This window comes from Chaetodon trifascialis, chromosome 11 (assembly GCF_039877785.1).
Source record: "Chaetodon trifascialis isolate fChaTrf1 chromosome 11, fChaTrf1.hap1, whole genome shotgun sequence".
NCBI lineage: Eukaryota > Metazoa > Chordata > Actinopteri > Chaetodontiformes > Chaetodontidae > Chaetodon > Chaetodon trifascialis.
Genome location: NC_092066.1, coordinates 4,589,911 through 4,608,151, shown reverse-complemented (window position 1 = coordinate 4,608,151; position 18,241 = coordinate 4,589,911). Strand labels below are relative to the sequence as shown.

At 44.7% G+C, this 18,241-nt stretch overlaps 1 protein-coding gene across 6 annotated transcripts in view; it reads left to right on the top strand.

Moving 5' to 3' along the window:
• The window catches only part of svilb (supervillin b), a 34,986-nt gene extending 17,005 nt beyond the window's left edge, over positions 1–17,981 (top strand). For 4 of the 6 annotated variants that reach the window (XM_070973470.1, XM_070973474.1, XM_070973471.1 and 1 more), the window contains 25 exons: positions 1,573–2,074; positions 3,596–3,725; positions 4,954–5,010; positions 6,020–6,097; positions 6,677–6,824; positions 7,184–7,279; positions 7,568–7,648; positions 7,898–8,075; positions 8,167–8,339; positions 8,628–8,783; positions 9,485–9,621; positions 10,087–10,234; positions 10,401–10,546; positions 11,055–11,230; positions 11,472–11,619; positions 11,903–12,182; positions 12,409–12,560; positions 12,809–12,914; positions 13,109–13,316; positions 13,437–13,570; positions 13,837–13,992; positions 14,110–14,253; positions 14,379–14,500; positions 14,751–14,906; positions 17,085–17,981. In XM_070973470.1, the coding sequence (XP_070829571.1) occupies positions 1,573–2,074; positions 3,596–3,725; positions 4,954–5,010; positions 6,020–6,097; positions 6,677–6,824; positions 7,184–7,279; positions 7,568–7,648; positions 7,898–8,075; positions 8,167–8,339; positions 8,628–8,783; positions 9,485–9,621; positions 10,087–10,234; positions 10,401–10,546; positions 11,055–11,230; positions 11,472–11,619; positions 11,903–12,182; positions 12,409–12,560; positions 12,809–12,914; positions 13,109–13,316; positions 13,437–13,570; positions 13,837–13,992; positions 14,110–14,253; positions 14,379–14,500; positions 14,751–14,906; positions 17,085–17,171 (3,899 nt within the window). In that variant the 3' untranslated portion in view covers positions 17,172–17,981. Of the gene's footprint in view, positions 1–1,572; positions 2,075–3,595; positions 3,726–4,953; positions 5,011–6,019; positions 6,098–6,676; positions 6,825–7,183; positions 7,280–7,567; positions 7,649–7,897; positions 8,076–8,166; positions 8,340–8,627; positions 8,784–9,484; positions 9,622–10,086; positions 10,235–10,400; positions 10,547–11,054; positions 11,231–11,471; positions 11,620–11,902; positions 12,183–12,408; positions 12,561–12,808; positions 12,915–13,108; positions 13,317–13,436; positions 13,571–13,836; positions 13,993–14,109; positions 14,254–14,378; positions 14,501–14,750; positions 14,907–15,507; positions 15,668–17,084 lie in introns of those variants that run through there. The other 2 variants (XM_070973472.1, XM_070973475.1) reach the window with 2 other exon arrangements.
• The last annotated feature ends 260 nt before the right edge of the window (positions 17,982–18,241 follow it).

Here is an 18,241-nt window from a genome sequence, read left to right as displayed (position 1 = left end):
TTACACAGAAAAGAGGCAGAGAGGAGTCGGGGAAGGAATAATAGAGAGGTGTGAATAGCTGAGGATAAAAGGAGGGATGTGGGAAGACAAATTAAAATTCAATAGACATAAAGAAAGGAGAGAAAGGGAGTGACAGAAAAAGCGGAAGCAATGTCTAGGGAAGGAGGTGTTCTCATTATCCTCATTGTCTCATGCAGCGTGCTCCCACGCACGATTGCTTTCTGCCGGCTGCACACACACTCGTCCCAGCTGGGGGTGTTTGATTTGGCTGATACAGAGAGCGAGAGAGGGTGTGAAGGAGAGACAGACGTCAGAGGCTGCATCTAATTAGCATATTTTTACATGCATTTGCCTCGTGGCTCCCTTTGTCTAGAAAGAGGAAAGCCTTTCTAAACAAGTTGTTTTGTCAGCTAACAGACATCAAGGATTTTCAATCGAACTGTGTGTGCTTACTGTCATGGCCTATAAAGGGGCTGTGGTCCCCTTGCAGCATATTATGCCTGTGGGTTAGCCGTGCACATGCTACAGTATAATGGGCCTGACCTGTTTTTTATGTGCTAATGCACAATGTGTATCGGGGTGGTCTTTTCCCATGCATGCACACGAAAAGATAAAAGCACTCAGTGAGAGTGCAGAACAATTGGCCAGCACTTACATGAAGCAGGTAGAGGACAGGGAGGACACAATGAACGCCTTGTCTTCTGGCTGTGCTCTTATTTAGTTCTGCATGAGTAGATCTTCACTAAAGTACAGTCTGTTACACTCGTATCATGAAGCTAGAAGGACTTGCATCGACTTAGATTAATTCCCCGGGGGCTCTAACACCAACCCTTTCCCTGACCTTAACAAAGGCAAAGTCGTAAGCCTGAGGTGTTGTGTTTTGTTAATGTTTTGTCCCTAGATGGGAGATGAGTAGCCAAAATGTGAATATGTGAACAGACTTTAGTCCCCACAGTGTAATTAATACAGATTCACACCTTATGCAGAATATGCATATGCATGTTGTATGATACTAATCACATTTCTTCGCTACAGAAATTACAGTACAATATTTACAGTAATGAAACAGTAAGTAAAAAATGGATGTTAGGGGGTGGAGAATTCTTCTCTGCTGCACCCATGTGGTTTGAGACACTGACCATGAACATGACATTCCCAGTAAGATGGAGACCTTTGTTGGCACTCCCAGTCTTTCCTGTCCATGCTTAAATTGCTTCATGTCAAGGAGATTCAAGATAGATTTTAAGGGTCCTTTACACCCATGTTACACCCACACAGGGCTTTTCACTTTGGCTCGCTTGGCTGATCTTAGTTTCTGGACTTTGTGGGTGCGTACAAACTGTTCTTAACCACCATACTTTGATGGTCCGATTAGTTTTGTTGTACCTTTTAGATTAGGCAATATAAAATAATCCTGTATTAATCCCACATTGAGGAACTTTGCAGTGTTACAGCAGCAAAAGGGATAGTACAACTGTAAGAGGCATCAGTAAAAAAGAAAAATGTATGATGAATAGTTGAAGTCTGAGGTGTTGGGACTGCATGATCATATACTGTATGTTTTTCTTTCAGACTTGCCGGATCATCCTGCACCTCTGAAGCCCCTGATAGCTAAAGTGTCATCCAGGACAGTGTCTCACGTTTCAAGCAGCCAGCAGCAAACCAGCATCCAGCCTCAGACTCTTTCAAAACCTTTCACGCAGCAGCCTCCTCCAACCCTACCCAAACCTCCGTCCGACGTCCAGCCCCAGCCGTACTCCCAGCCGCCACCAACGTACCCCAAACCTTTCTCTCAGTCCCCACAAACACAGCCAAAACCTCAGAGATTCGTCCAGCCGCTCCCGAAGCCTTACCCACAGACAGCCCCCCAGCCTCAGCCCAAACCCCAGGTGCCTCCGCAGACACCTCCCAAACCCCAGTCCTTCCCCCAGGCACTGGTCAAGTCCCAGTCCGCGGACCACGCCGAGGACTTCAGCAGGCACAGTGTCCATTCTGGAGATCTGCTGTCCCCCACAGGGTCTGGTGACCTTCTGTCTGACGGCATGTCCTCCAAACAGATGTCCATCAAGGAGAGGTGAGTGACAGCTGAACAGTGAAAGTTTGTACATTACTAGTTGGGTTAATTGCTGCAACTATTGATGTTGGCTTGCCAAGTTGCCAGCTGACAGTAGCTGGCAAAACACTGATTTAACACCATTTAAAGCATTTCTAACCTGTATCAAGGCTCTGGTTTATACCACATGTGTTGGGAGAATAAATATAACAAATAATTGATTAATCAATTAATCGTTGCAGCTCGAGATGAGAACATGTGGACAGCAGTGAGGACTCATTAGTTACTTTTCTACTGCCATCACAGTGACTTCTCAAATAAGAGCCAGGTCTCAAATAATAGCCTGTTAACAAAAACAAAGGCAGATAAAGGCAAAGGGGTAAAGTACTCCTTAAAACCTGACACCTAGCAAAGCTGCTGCTACAAGTCGACCTTGATTACATTTACAAAAGTGAGTTTTCACAGAGATCAGACATGAAAGATCTTCTGCAGGCTGGGTGAAAAGCCAGCGCCTCCTATATTTGCATTGTTTGACAGAATGAGGCAGAAGTCACTGTCTGCCCTTCCCTGCAGTATATAGGTTTGTTCCACCCTGTTAAATTGTTGGAGGTGAGAGAGATTCATTTTTAGCTACACAGTGTTTCTCCTCCCAGTCAGCAGAGAGCCGTGTGGACTGGAGAGATCCTCTGAGGTTTAGCAGATTCCTCCTAATGCCCTCATTTCTGCCCTGTCCACACTCCAGCTGCACAGACGATGACATACTTTCTTTTACCCCTCAGCCATCCCTTATCAGCGCTTTATAGACCTTTTTCAACAATCACGTTCGCTGGCTGCAGAGCAAAAATGTCTGACCTGGTTTTTCACCCTTGAAAGATTTTTTTTTTTTATGACCTGTATGTAAATAATGGAAAGGCACAGATTTTGTTCCCTTTGTTTGGTTATTTTCTGATGACATATTGGTCACAGTAACTGTCAGCCCCTAAAATAAACTCCCATAGTAATTCTGAAGAAGTTGTGTCCTGTTAGCATACATTTTAGCAGTTGCGGAGCAATTCAGGAGGGCCAAACCCGTTACAGCAAAACACTGATTGACACAGGGTTAAAATTCAAGTAATTGAATTTTGTGGTTAAGAATATTTTGCTTTAATTGTAGATGTTCAAAACATGTTTGTCTGATCTGATAGCACTATGATACAGTTGCTTTGCTGGAAAAAAGACTTTTACCTACAGTATGATTAACAGTGTTGTAGTGCGGTTGCTTTAAGGTTGGAAAAACAGCATTTTTGGCTTTGTTTTATTTTATCATGGGACAGAAAATATTTTAGTAAATCATACTCAACTACAGAAATGCCATGAGTGACACAATGAAGTCCAAGACGTATTTCCATTGTGATTTCACTCTTATCTTAAAGTAACACTCAGCTCAGCTCTTCGTGAAGCCACACACCGTTTACAACGACTGACCCAGCAGAGGGTCTTTGGACTTGAGGTGTAATCAAGAACAGTCTCTTATTAATATATATTTTTTGTCGTTTACGTCAGAGTGGCACTGCTGAAGAAGAGTGGAGAGGAGGACTGGAGGAACAGGATCAACAAGAAACAGGAAGTGGTTCAGGTGGCGTCCACCGAGCAGCAGCCCCAGCTATGGGAGACAGAGCCGACCTGCCAGAAGGTCAGTCTGTTCTGCACACCAGTGTTCATATTTCAAATTCACACCCACAATAGCACAATATATTTACAGTTTGGAGACATTTTAAGAAATGCTTGTTTTTTCAATATGATCTGTGACTCCTATTATCATCAAAACACGGTCTACGATGGGTATCATCTCACTGTTTTCCCTTTTTGTCTGGATTACTTTATGCACAGCACTGTCCTTCAGAGCAAACAGCACAAGCAGCAAAATAAATGTGCGCTCGTCCCACTTTGTGCTTCAGATCTAATTTTAGTTTTTTGCATTTTAGACATCAATGACAGGAAACCAGTCCCACAAACTGGGACTAACTGTGGGCTGCATTTTACATTCTGCAGGGCTTTCATCTCAGTCTTTGCAGCTCAGGTCTGCACCGTGGCTCAGCAGCACCACCACAAGTCCAGCCGTTGTTCCTCTGCCTCTGCTCTGTCATTAGCCTCGCTCATTGTGATGCCACATTGCTTTAAATACAGTGGTTTGAACGCAGTTGGTGCATTGAACCAAGCAAACAGTTTTGTTAAACCAGAGTTATTGTTTTTTGGACCGTGAATATAAAAAATGCATTAATCTCTCCAAAATATCACACTTCTTGGTATAATGGTTTAACAGCTTTTCCAAAATAACCAGAGAAAACACAAGTGCCCCCCCCCCATCCTTCATGGTTTCCATGCCAGCTCCTGTCCCTCCTCTTTTAGCTAAGTGCTCCTTTCATTTCCTCCTTTAGTCCATCTGTTGTTTGAGCCCAGTGGTCCAGATCAGCGTGGCATCCAGCCCCCATAGGCTGTAAACCAGGAAGCATATGGGACAGTCTGCTTGTAGAATTAGCGGTCTGGGGTTTGGGGAATAGATTCTCCTTTTTTTACAAGATCAGATTTGAGTAAGCTTCAGGCTAAGTTTCAATAATGAAAGCTTATTTGGGAGAAGGAAATGGTTCAAGAATCACTTTCATGTATTTCTATGCATCTCTGTTGGTTTAAACAGCAGCTGGAATTAAATTTAGAAGTTCAAACAGCCTCTAATTTCAGGATTTACACTTTTTACTGCAGCTCATCTACTTCACATTAGTATTCTGTTGGGCGAAACTGCCTGCCTAAACCCTGCATGGTAATCCTCCAGGCTGTCTCACCCCTAAACCCATTAGAGCAACAATGGTCGACCCCCCCTCCCTCCCTCTGATCGAGTCCTTCCCCTGTGCTTAACCCCTCAGGAGGAAGGGGTGGTCGTTCAGGACTACTCCGCTGTGTCTGTGTCTGAGCAGCTGTGGGTAAGACCAACCCTAAACCAATCAGCTTTGTGTGGGACCTGCGTTGTCCAATCACAGCTTGGTGTGATTGCCTCTCCTGAATCTGTGGCTCTTGGGTGCTCTGTTCTTGAAATGGTGGGATAGTGGTTGGAAAGTTTCTGATGCTGGAACTTTTCCAAGCTTCCTTCAGCTTTTTGCCAACGCTGTCTTAAAGGAGCATCAAGTGATGAATGAACTACAAAGTGAAATCCATTTGTTTTGCCTTTTGGATAAACATCTTCAGTTGCTTTTTAATTGTTTTGTGGCTTGAGAACAAAATGTCTGTAAGTCTAGATCAATCTGAGGGAAAGTTAGGGAAAATCATTCTTTTCTGCGTCATAATTTTTTAGATCATTTACCTTTTTCCTGTCACATACTATATCTTTAAAGCCTCTAAAGATTATTCAAATAATTACATAATCTGAGCCACAAAAATATGTGACCTTTGATGAGTTGTATTGTTTGAAAGAGTCACAAGATGAAAAAGCTGGGAACCTCTGCTGCAGATTATATTTATGGATTATATAGATATGTTGCAAGACCAATTGTTACTTAATGCACCTTTAAGCTTTAAGATGTGGTTTCACTGCGCTGGTAATGTAATATGTGACCTTCTGTGCCTGTGACAAGCTGTGCCTGTCTCAGCTTACAGAGGAGCAGAGGGGACATGGCTTTTGCAGTTTACAGCTTCGTTTCTAACAGTAAAACTTCACACTGTATTCAGTGGCCTTTAATGACCGTCACTACTGTGCTGCCTAACAAATGGATATTTACATTATGCATGTGTATTCCAAAAACATATTTAAATGTATCATCAGGTTTTTCGTTTTAGATTAGCTCTGGCAGTTGAAGAATAGCGAGTATTTAACAGTCATGTTGCATTCCCAGTCCCATCCTTTATCCTCCTTCATCTGCACGCTCATCGTTTTTCCTTCCGCTTCCTCCTTCCCTTTCCTTTCTTTCACTTTTCCATCCACCTCTATATCCTCAGGAACCTGTCTTCTCTTCCACCTATTCTCCTCCTATCTCCCTTGGTCAAAAGTGTCAGTATATTGACCATCATGGCCAGGTAAGGACATGCACCTGGCACGCTCAAATGCGCTGCATGTACCGCGGTCTTATCTCTTCTGCTTGGTTTGCAGCTACTGGTGTGACGGGCGCTTTGGGTGCTGTTGAGTTTGATTTGGTTCTGACTGCACAAGTACAACTCAGTGTAAAGCCATCACTTCTAGTGAGCAATAAAGTAGATCCTAGAGACTACAAAGGACATGCATCTTGCACGCTTGAGTGCATCAGATCTTTTTATATCTGCTTGGTTTGATACTGTGGCTACATGAATTGTTGCTCCCAGGGGAGGCATACAGTCACATGAAGTAATAGTGAAGTTGTGTGGGAGGCGATTAAGTCCTCTTACTCTTAAGTAGTAGATCCAAAGGTGTCTGGAAGCCTTTTGGTTTGTGTACATGATCTTGTTTTAAGTTTTAATGCAGTGCTTAAATCTGTTTAGAAAATAGCTCCAACATGACTGAAAATATGCTGAAATTACATCAGACAATCAGCCTCTTCGCTTTGCATGCAAGACTTGACACTTTAACTTAATAATCTTTCAGAATTTGATAATTTGTTCCATTTCCTCTCGTCTGTGCAGAAGGCGGGAGAGGAGATCGAGTCCCAGATGACCATTGAGGAGAGAAAACAGATGATTTCGGTTCGCGAGGATGCCTGGAAGACAAAGGGCAAAGGAGCGGCCAACGACTCCACTCAGTACACCGTGGCTGCACGTATGGTCAAGAAAGGTGAGTGTACAGACCTGCTGTTTGCCACTTCACTGAGGTGTACCCCATTTGAAAATGCCACTGGGCATCACTTTTATTCAAAATGCCCCCGTTTTGTTCGACTAAAAGGGCCGACAGCAGACAGTGCAGGAAAATCTGGAGGCTCCCAAAGTGCCCTAACATCTTCTTTACAGACATTAAGGTCACATTAAATCATTGTCTGATCTTTATCAACAAACAGATTCTACTATCTTTGTATCTTTTTTAATATATTTACAATTTCTTAATAATAATATACTTTTAAAAATAGCTGGTAAACTCATTACATTAATTATTATTATGTATTTCTTGTCTTATCTCATATAAATTTCTGTCTGCAGGCCTGGCAGCCTCCTCCTCAGTTATCAGTCCCATCCTGTCCCCAGTCTCCACCAAACTCAAGAGCAGCACGCCTGCCGTCAACAAACCTCAAGAGGGTGAGATGGATTTGCTTTTCCTGTGTCACCTCTGCCACCTCAGCGCAGAGTTGTTGTCACGTCATCCAGAAAAGAACGGTGCTTTGTCTTTGAAGCTCGGACAATATGCTCTGCACTGTGCATATGCACAAGTGCATCAACAGCACGCAAACATTTGATGAATAACTTCAAAACATCAGAATTGAACAATCATACCAAAACAGACCAAATTATGTAATTTTTTTTGTTGCTTAAAGAGAATTTAATGTTGATGTCACCACTGGTGAGATTGGATTATTTCACTTTTAGAAATCGAGGCCAAACCAAACATGGAGTCTGATAAGAAGCTAGACAAGCTGGAGACCTTCTTGGGACGTCTGAATAGCAAAGGTATGTACGTCTTTACTGACTGTAAGCTCCCCAAGTCATATTTTTCTTAAAAAAATGCTTTGTGTCATCTTCAGCTGCAGTAGACCATGTCATATTTTTCATTTCTCTTCATTTAGGGGCGACATTTTCAAGTTCTTTTTCCCAAGCCTGTTTTTCTGCTGCGATTTCCACCCTTGTGGAAATCCCTCGATTTTCTTATCGAGTTAGAGCCTAATCGAGTTGCGCTTCTTGTTCTTCTTTGTCGCTTAGTATCAGGGCTGCAGGAAACCACCTTAACAGTTACCGAGAAGGCTGTGAAGGAAGTGATGAAGCTTGATGATGAAATCTTCTCCAAGTTCTACAAGCGTGTTGCTGAATTTCCGCGCGTGCCCACCAGGATCGAGATAAACGAGGATTTTGACAGCATCTTTGGTTCTCAGGGTCCCAAGTAAGAAAATAATAAAGCTTCAAGTGATGGCTGACCCACGCAGGTCATGCACCGCCTGCATGTACGCTCACACGCTTTCCTCCCTTTCCAGGCTGACTTCGGCCATGGTGCAGCATAAGCGCTCGGTGCGTCCGTCCAGGAACGTGCAGGCGTCCAGAAATCCTCTGAAGATGCTGGCGGCCAGAGAGGACATCAGACATGAGTACACCGAGCAGAGGTTGAATGTGGCACAGCTGGAGAGCAAGAGGATGAAGGCTGAGAAGAGTGAGTGTGACCATGACGGTGTTTGTTAATGTATGTGTGATTTGAAATGAAAAATCTCAGCGGAAGGTTGGAGATATTATCGTTGCTACAGCTGATGAAACTACATCAATCTCCAGCACTTTGTCTGTTGAGTAAACTGAACTAATTGGAATGGAGCCTCATGTGACCCACTTCTGTAGCAGTGTTTACAGTCGGGATTTAGTTTCTTTCAAATTTAATGAGGCATTTATGTTATTTTCAACCCCCTGCAGCTCTATACCGTTACATTTGCACTCTTTCTCATTCCAGTCAGTAAAACCTCTGAGTACTCTGAGGCTGCTCTGGCAGGTCTGGCCAGTAAAGAGAACTTCAGCAGCGTGAGTCTGCGCAGCGTCAACACCTCCGAGCAGATGTCCAACAACAGCGCCGTGCCATACAAGAACCTCATGCTGATGCAGATCAAAGGTAAAAGCCTTGTTCGACTGCGCTGAGCTACAATGTGTGATCGCTTTTACCTGCATGACCCTTTGCCACTGTCGCTTTCTTCACTTTCAGGGCTTGGATTGATAATCAGGGCTCGTACAAAGTCTTGAAAGCTTGGAATATGCTTGAATTCACACATACTCCTTGAAAAATTTTGATGTCAAAGGCTTCAAGAGTCTGAAATTTTTGCTTGAGGCAACTTTAACATTAACAGTCTATATATGGTTATGTTAATGTGTTGTCTTAGAAACAGATAAATAGGACTAGCGTAAACCTATGATTTAAATGACGAGTTTGATATATTGGGAAATATGGCATACTTCTTGAGTTGGACCAGTTGCAACCAGTGAAGATTCCAGGAAATTACTGGTCCCAGCCAAGACATAGTGTGACATAAGACAGCCCATAAGACAGTGAATGCTGTTTACACTTCCAGGTGCTGGTGGGCAGATGTTACCTTCAGAGTGAGCTGGGCCAGCTGTTTCCCTCTGTTTCCAGACGCTAAGCTGTCTGCTAGCTGTAGCCTATTTAAAGGACAGATATGAGAACAAATAACCGTGTTTCCCAAAATGTTTTAGTTGCCATAAACTAACTTTATTGCCACTAGAAGTTTTAAATGAGACAGAGCTGATAACTGAAAGGTGTGCTGTAACTCAGCAGATGATTAACTTTATTCTGTGCAGGTCGTCGCCACGTTCAGACCAGACTAGTGGAGCCGAGAGCGTCATCACTGAACAGCGGCGACTGTTTCCTGTTGGTCACTCCGGAGCACTGCGTCGTCTGGATCGGAGAGTTCTCCAATGTGATCGAGAAGGCCAAAGTGAGCGTCCATCCTGCATTATTACTGTGCCTCATACTCAAGACCTTTGCTCTGGACGTCCACCATCAACGCGACTGTTGTCATACTGGCATTTGAACAGAGATGATTCATTGAAGAATCTGCCTCTCATTTCCATTCTCCACACACACACACACACACACACACACACACACACACACACACACACTGGCACAAACACCCATCTGTGCTCCTTATCAAACACATGCTTTCAGGCTATTCTACAGCTTTTCCGTTTCCCCAAAGGAGGTCTGTCTAGACACTTTCTAATAAACATTTGTTTTTCTTCTCTGGCTCCTCGTCCTGGGCTGTTTACTCATTTTATGATGATTTTATGCACAGAAACCCCCCAACGAGTGTGCTCAAGTTGTATCGATTCCTCCTTGTCTGTCTGCATGAAATCTCCTCTGACACCATGAGACACAGATCTTTGCTTCTTGCATGTAGGCGATGGATTTGGCCACCTTCATCCAGACGAAGAAGGACATGGGCTGCAGGGCGAAGCAGGTGCAGACCATCGAGGAAGGGGTCAACCCGCAGGGTCCAGATAGCCAGCAGTTCTGGACGATCCTAGGAGGACAGACTACTTACCAACGTAAGACGGGAGCATCTAATATTTCAAGAATATTCAGATTGTTGCCCTCAAACTTGCTTTCAGGCTGTTTGAATTGTCTTACAGTGAGTGTTCAGGAACTCTGGGCGCTTTTGGATGCATGCAGACAGTTACACTGATATTATCTGTCTGTCTAATCCCGCTATAGCGGCAGGCCCACCAGAGGAGGACGAGCAGTTTGAGAACGCCATCGTGGAAACAAACTGTATCTTCAGACTGCTGGATGACAAACTGGTTCCCGATGATGACGAATGGGGGAAGGTCCCTCGCTGCTCTCTGCTGGAGTCCAAGGAGGTCTGTGGTCTCAACATCCTTTCTTGTTTCTACATTTGAATGTGAAGGCTGTGCTGTCAGTGTTTTTAACCTGGATTAGATAAACATAATTTTACAGTGTAAGCAGGAGCAGTGCCTTTGACTGACTCTGGAAGCTGTTTTTCTGTTGAGCCTCGTTACACCAGAACGTAAGACAGGAGTATCTGATAGTGGACATTTCCTTTAAGGCACCAAGCTCTTAATGTCAGTATTTCTAGTATTTCAGTTTTTTAAGAGGAGCTGTCTCCTTCAAGCTGCTTTTAATTTGTTGCTTAGCAACAGCAGGTGCCACGGCGAGTAACTCCTACATCCATCTGTGCAGAGCTGCTGCTGGAAAATGAAGTGGGCTCAGGAAACTGGGGCTGTGACCAAGAAGTGCACTGCAGTAACATTTCAGGCAGCATAAAGCAGCTGTTTGTTGTTTGTTAACTTGGACAAATGGCCAAAACTGACCCCAGATGCTTTCCCTTTGTGTCTGTTGCTGCTGCAGGTGTTGGTGTTTGACTTCGGCAGTGAGGTGTATGTGTGGCACGGTAAAGAGGTGACCCTGGCCCAGAGGAAGGTGGCCTTCCAGCTCGCCAAACACCTTTGGAACGGGATGTTCGACTACACCTGCTGTGACATCAACCCGCTGGACCCCGGAGGCTGCAACACACTCATCCCCAGGTGGGAAACACACACACGCGTGCACACACACCACTGTCTTTTCAATTGTAATAACATTTTATTGACTCACATTCATGTTCTGAAGGCGAACCCCAAAATCTTAACCCAGACTCAAATTTTAAATTAAACCCCAAATCTCATCAGTAAACGCTTGGCTTTTGACGAACAGTTTGTATTTATGCACGAGCATAAAGTTTATTCTGAACATCTTTTCTCCTTTTCTTTGTGTGTTCATTGATAGGAAGGGCCAGGGCCGTCCTGATTGGGCGATATTCGGCAGGCTGACAGAGCACAACGAGACGATCCTGTTCAAGGAGAAGTTTATAGACTGGACCGAAGCGAAGTTGCCATCGCCAAAGGAAGGCGGCGAGCTCGTACCTGAGCAGAAGGTGCAAATCCAACACTTAGTGCGTTACAAGTCACACGTGTTTTCTCAGCCTCCCCTTCTGTTTATTTATTGGACTGTGGCTCAAACTCAAGCTCAGTTAAGGTTGTCAGTTGCCCACTGGGACCAAAACAAGAAGAATGAGTGCATGTGTTATCACAGGCCGCTAGAATAATAATACATGTGGTTTATTCTGCCTGTTACAGATGGAAGTTGTCTTTATCAGTTCTTAAAATTCACTTCCATCATGACTCTTATCTGTGATCCTTTCCCCTTTCCTCTCTCAGGAGGCCCCGGGGCGAGAATGCCGGCCTTACGACGCCACCCTGATGCTGCCTATGCTCCAGTCGTCTATTTCCACCATCCTGGACGGGGTAAATGTCGGCCGCGGCTACGGCCCGGTGGAGACCGAGGACCACATGAGGACTCAGGAGATCAGCACAGCGTCAGTGGACGTCTGGCACATCCTGGAGTTCGACTACAGCCGTCTGCCACGCCAGAGCATCGGCCAGTTCCATGAGGGCGACGCCTACGTGGTCAAGTGGAAATACATGGTCAGCACGTCAGGTTCGTCACCGGTATTATACTCCAGTATCACCAGATGCAATTTACAGCCTCTATAAAACAGCAGCTGCGTTTCAAATATACTTAATTATTAAATGAGCAGTGAGTGTTGGTATTGTAATTAGTCATTTTCACTTTCCACAAAGATAAAATGAGTTCTGCTGCAATAAGAACATCATTAATTAACAGTATTTGCAATTCAGAGTGCTTTTGGTTTGTGTTGTTCCAGTTGGTCGCAGGCAGAACCCCGAGGCGAGGAGCAGCGGGCCGGGCAAGGAGAAATGCTGCTACTTCTTCTGGCAGGGGCGACACTCCACCGTCAGCGAGAAAGGGACGTCAGCGCTGATGACGGTGGAGCTGGACGAGGAAAGAGGGGCACAGGTACAAGCCTGGATGATCCAAACAGAAACCACATATGAATCAAAGTCAAAGGCTGCCTCTAACACAGTGACCCTCTCACTGAGGACTGAGTGTGGGAGAAAACAGCTTATTTTTCACATCAATACACTTGGAATAGCTTCTCCAGATTCATGCGAGTCTGTGAGCACACTGCTGTATATACATGCTGTGCGTAATGTGTTGTGTTTGCATTAGCTTCATAACTGCTTTCCTGCGTCTGTGCGTCGCAGGTTCAGGTGCAGCAGGGAAAGGAGCCTCCGTGTTTCCTGCAGTGCTTCAACGGTGGGATGATTGTCCACGCCGGCAAGAGGGAGGAAGAGGAGGAGAACACTCAGAGTAAACATTTAACATTTCTGCTTTTGCTTCTGGTTATTTATCTATCGCCATTCCTGGTTTAAAAAGTGAGGTCCCAAAGTGGTTCTTTCACCAGGACAGTCGTTTTCCTTGAACACTGAGGGAATGATGAATTAACGTTTGCTTGTATGCAAAAGATTGAGCTAAAATCTGCCAACCTGCTCGTCCGTGTGCAGGTGAGTGGCGTCTGTACTGCGTGCGGGGCGAGGTGCCCGTGGAGGGCCACCTGCTGGAGGTGGCGTGTCACTGCAGCAGCCTGCGCTCCAGAGCCTCCATGATCCTGCTCAACATCAACAAGGCCATCATCTACCTGTGGCAAGGCTGCAAGTCGCAGCTACACACTCGCAGTGTTGGAAACACGGCTGCGCTCAAGATCAAAGAACAGTGAGTCTGCGTGAGGACGCTGCAGGATGACTTTTAAGATCTGAATCAATAAAACAGCGATTCACGACTGGTCAGCGGTTGAGTCATTAATTATTCTTGCACGTGGGTTGATCCTCTCAGGTGTCCACTGGAGGCGGGTCTCCACAGCAGCAGTAAGGTGACCATCCATGAGTGTGATGAGGGAGTGGAGCCTCCGGGCTTCTGGGAGGCTCTGGGGAGAAAAGACAGGAAGGCCTACGACTGCATGCTGCAAGGTACAGTTTGTACCCGCATGCATACACATTCACTGTGTAATCTCAGTCAGACACGATGCCTCAGCTGAGTTATTTAGTTAGTTTGACAGAATTTAGAAGGATCATACGTGTTGACAGTATTTTGTTAGACAATATTTGATCAACAAATGAATAAATAAGATCGAGACTCAAGTTTTAACAGCTGAAAGCTCCAAATCGAGGTGCCAAGATAAACCTGGAGGAACGATTTATCTCGTTTCATCTTGGTTTCTGATTTTCATTTTCAGATCCAGGTAAATTTAACTTCACCCCGCGGCTTTTCCAGCTGAGCAGCACATCTGGAGATTTTGTGGCCAAAGAGTCCTTCCACCCGTCCGGAGCTCCAGACCTGGTCAGCTCACTGCCCTTCCTGCAGGAGGACCTGTACAACACACCACAACCCGGTGAGGCTTGGACTCAGACGTACTGCAGTAAACGCACCGTGATGAAGGGTTTGCATCAGCCTGATGTGTACATGTCTGACCCTCATGTGGTGCTATAATGCTTTCTCTCCCTGGCAGCGTTGTTCCTGGTGGATAACTTCCACGAGGTTTACCTGTGGCAGGGCTGGTGGCCTCAGGACAGCGAGAGCACCGGCTCGGCTCGTATCCGCTGGGATGCAGACAGAAAGTGTGCCATGGAGACCGTGCTGCAGTACTGCAAAGGTTAGAGCGACGAACTGCTTCAGGGAATGACAAGTGATAGATTGACGATTTTTGTGCAAATTTTAGTCATGCCATTAATTTTTGTAAGTTGAGGTCAGAATTATTGTGTCATTTTTGTGCTGCAGAGAAGAACGAGAAGAAGCCGCAGAAGTCGTACCTGATCCACGCCGGTCTCGAGCCGCTCACCTTCACCAACATGTTTCCCAGCTGGGAGCACAGAGAGGACGTGGCTGAGATCACCGAGAGGGTCAGCATGCTCCTAACGTCAGATCATGGCTGTACACTGTATCATAGAATCAGAGAAGATGTTAAAACATGCTCTCATTTGTCTCATGATATCAGTGAGGAAGGTTTTCAGTCAGTCTGCTCACATATTTCCTCGTTAGGTTTGTTTTATCCTCGACCTCAGCACACAAACACATCTCTTTTCTGCATACGGTATTGTCAAAGTACAAACACCTGCCGTCAGTGTAAAGGGCTTCATGTTGTGGCTGCAGGAGGCGGAGGTGTGTAACCAGATCATCCTGGTGGAGGACGTGTTGGCACGGCTCTGTCAGAACACCTTCCCTCTGGCTCAGCTGCAGGCCCGGCCGCTCCCAGAGGGAGTCGACCCGCTCCGCCTGGAGCTCTACCTGTCCGACCAGGACTTTGAGGTCGGTGAACACACAAAATCCTGCGGTTTTTATTTTAATGTATTGCTTTAATGGTGGAGTCAGGGTTGGAAATAAAGATCTGTTTCCCTCCCTTTACCAGCCTTTTTTGGACATTTTATGAGGCAATTTTAATGAAAATATGACATCATACATTGGCCAATTAAACTTAGTTCCTCGTCACAGGAAACATCTGATAAGTATTATCAGTACTTTAGATTTACATTTGAGTGTTTGTTTTATTCCTGAAATTAGAGCATGATGATGTGGAGAAGTGAAGATTCAAGGGTAAATGATTTCTCCCATCGTTGCCTTTAAAAGGAAAACTCCACTGCCGGATGCTGAAAACTCTGACAGTGGTGTATTTCATAGATTACTGACTAAACATTGCTCTGGTAGACATCCATCATTCAGGCAGAGATACATGCAGACTGACTGACAAGAGTTCATGACAGAAGAAGCTCTGCTCCATTTTGATCACAGTTTGTCCTTAAAATAGCAAAACTCTTCAAAGGTGGATGTTTCCTCTAAATCTACACTGGATTACTACAACACCTTCACATTCATGTCACTCATCCTAACTCCATCTAATCTCACTTTACAGCCCAAGCTGTAGGTGCGTTCAGGTAAGAAGAGCCACTCATGTGATTCATCAGCGTTTTCCGAGCCTGTCCTTCTCTCGAGCACGTCAGCACTCTGTTTTTCTCGGTGTGGATCTGAACGCTCTGAGTCACTGCTGTTTCACTCCTGTTTCACTCCTGTTTCACTCCGAGCTTGGTGCCGGTTGAGGAGGACAGTTTTACGCTCGGCTGCATTGCTCTGAAGTCCTTTGCATCAGCTGCAGTCACAAAGCATTTAGCACTCCGGCTTTTTCACACAGTCGATAACAAATTTAAAACGACATCTGACCCGAACGGGCTGTCGGCTCCATTCCTGCTCGGAGAAACAGGCGAAATAATACAACTGATAACGATAGAAACTGTCACACGAGGCCAGCGTTAACTTAAATTAACCAGTTAAATAGTATGTACATAATTAGGGTGATGTGCTGTACATTATGTAGTCAAACCTACAGCCAAATTTATATAGCCTAATCACATAGCATTTCATAGATTAGGCTATTAGTTTTATTTCTAATATTTCTCATTTTTATCCTTTTTCCCCAGCAGGAATGAGCTTCCACATACCTTTGATGATAAACCTGGGTTTCAACACTTTTAACACCCTTCCTTAATATGAACAAGTGAGGGTGTGAATTAGGTGACTAAACTCTCAAATGTATGCTGCAGTGATAATTGAGACGATTAATTGTGCAGCCGTCGTTGCTCTCTTCTCCTCTTTCAAAGGTGTCTGAACACCTTGGACTGCACCACACTCCTGTACACTTCTCTGCTGCTTTTCTCTCCACACACACACACACACACACACACACACACACACACACACACACACACACACACACACACACACCCTCCACTGCAGACTCTCTCCTCTCAGTTCAGATGAATGCACTTATGATTCACCGTCAGCTGCACTGCAGTCTGACTCACTGTCTGTCTGTGGAGCACAACATGGAGGCCTGAAACAACTAAACCGTGAGGCAGTTTGTTGGTTGGTTTTGGTCCCCAGTCCACAGAGCACGAGATGCATCGTAACATGACGTCAGTGTGTTGTGCTGTCTGATATGCCAGTACTGACCAAGTATATGAGGGGAAACAGTGAGCTAACAGTTGTAAATGTCGTAGGTAAGTCTAAAATGTACAAGATGTTGCTTTATTTTCTCACAAAAACCCTTGTTGATGCACTTCAGTGTGGAAATTTCTACTCTGTAGCTTCATTTTAGCTTCTAACTGTGAAAGCACCAGTTGGTATGTGTTGGTTTTTGATCCAGTGTACCCGCTCTAAGACTTTCCGGTGTAGAACTTCATCAACGAAACATTCAGACATGCTTTAAAGGCATAAAAACTCCCCACTTTAAAGACACAAATAATGGTGCCTTTGAGGTCATAAAATTTCTTCCATCTTTCATTTCTTTAGTAGTTCCAGTGGTCAGTGAATGACAGCTCCACAGCTGTGATCAGACCCAACACCTCCCTTTGAACCCAGATTGGAAATTTCTGCTTCCCTGCGTCCTCACCTTCCTGATTAATGAGCTGCACGTGTCTCTTCTTCCATTTGCAGAAAGCTTTGGAGATGAAGAGAGAGGAATATGAAAGTTTACCAGGGTGGAAGCAAGTGAACCTGAAGAAGGCCAAAGGACTGTTTTAAAGAAGGTTTTAACGGAAGATGGCGTGCGAAGCGGATTTAACGTGGACGGCTGAGACGAAGACACAGGAGACGCCACCTAAACCTGTTTCGGTGGTAACGTGCGAGGACATTGAGACAGAAAATCTGAAGAGAGTAACGAAGGATGAGACTGGAGATGCACTCGCCTTGCTTATAGTCATGTTTTCCCTTTCAACTTCGTCATCATGTACAGAAATTTAATTCAGACGCTTTAAGAGAAGGTGGAAACGCATCGATGTGCTTCACACACGGTGTTTGTGTGTCCTCCAAGCACTTCAGTCACCGCTCATGGACTTGAAGAAAACGTGCGCTCGAGGACGCTTGGTGTCAGAGTGCCATGCTATGGTTGTGTATGTATGTGCGTGCGATTGTATATAATGTTTGTGCGTGCGTGTGTGATGTTCATCTGTGTTTGTGTGTGTGTAGGTGCGTTTGTTCCTTTGTATCGATGTAAAAACAGATCCTGTGGCGTCACATGTCGTGAGGAAAGTTGTTTTTTTTCGTCTACAGTGTCCGGATGCTGTCCGCCACGTAGGAAACTCATGTCGCTCGATTTTGTTTGAAACTGCTGAAGTGACTCTGACTCGCTGAGCTCCTGAGAGCAGAGATGTAAGAGTTGTAATTTAAAGGTTTGATTTGACGAGAAAGAGAAGCAGCAGCTTGATGAATCTGAATGTATAGTGCCTTGCTTTTTGTGTACAGTTTATATACAGAAATTCTAGTCTGCATTTTTAAAGACTTTCTTTGTGATATAAGACATAGTGAATTAAATCACAGTAACGCTCAACTCAAACTGTGCGTCATTCTGTGTCTCCTGCTTCAAACAAACCGATTAAACCTGGGACGCTGTGGAAGACATAAATAAGACAGAATGCAGAATGTACTCCAGACCATATATTTAATATTTCAGCTCATCAGCTTCATTGATTTTTGTAAATATCTGCTTATTCTAAATTTGATGCAAACAAGTTTCAAACAAGTTGGGACAGGAAACAACTAAAGACTGGGAAATATGTGAAACGCTCCAAAAACACCTGTTTGGATCATTCCAC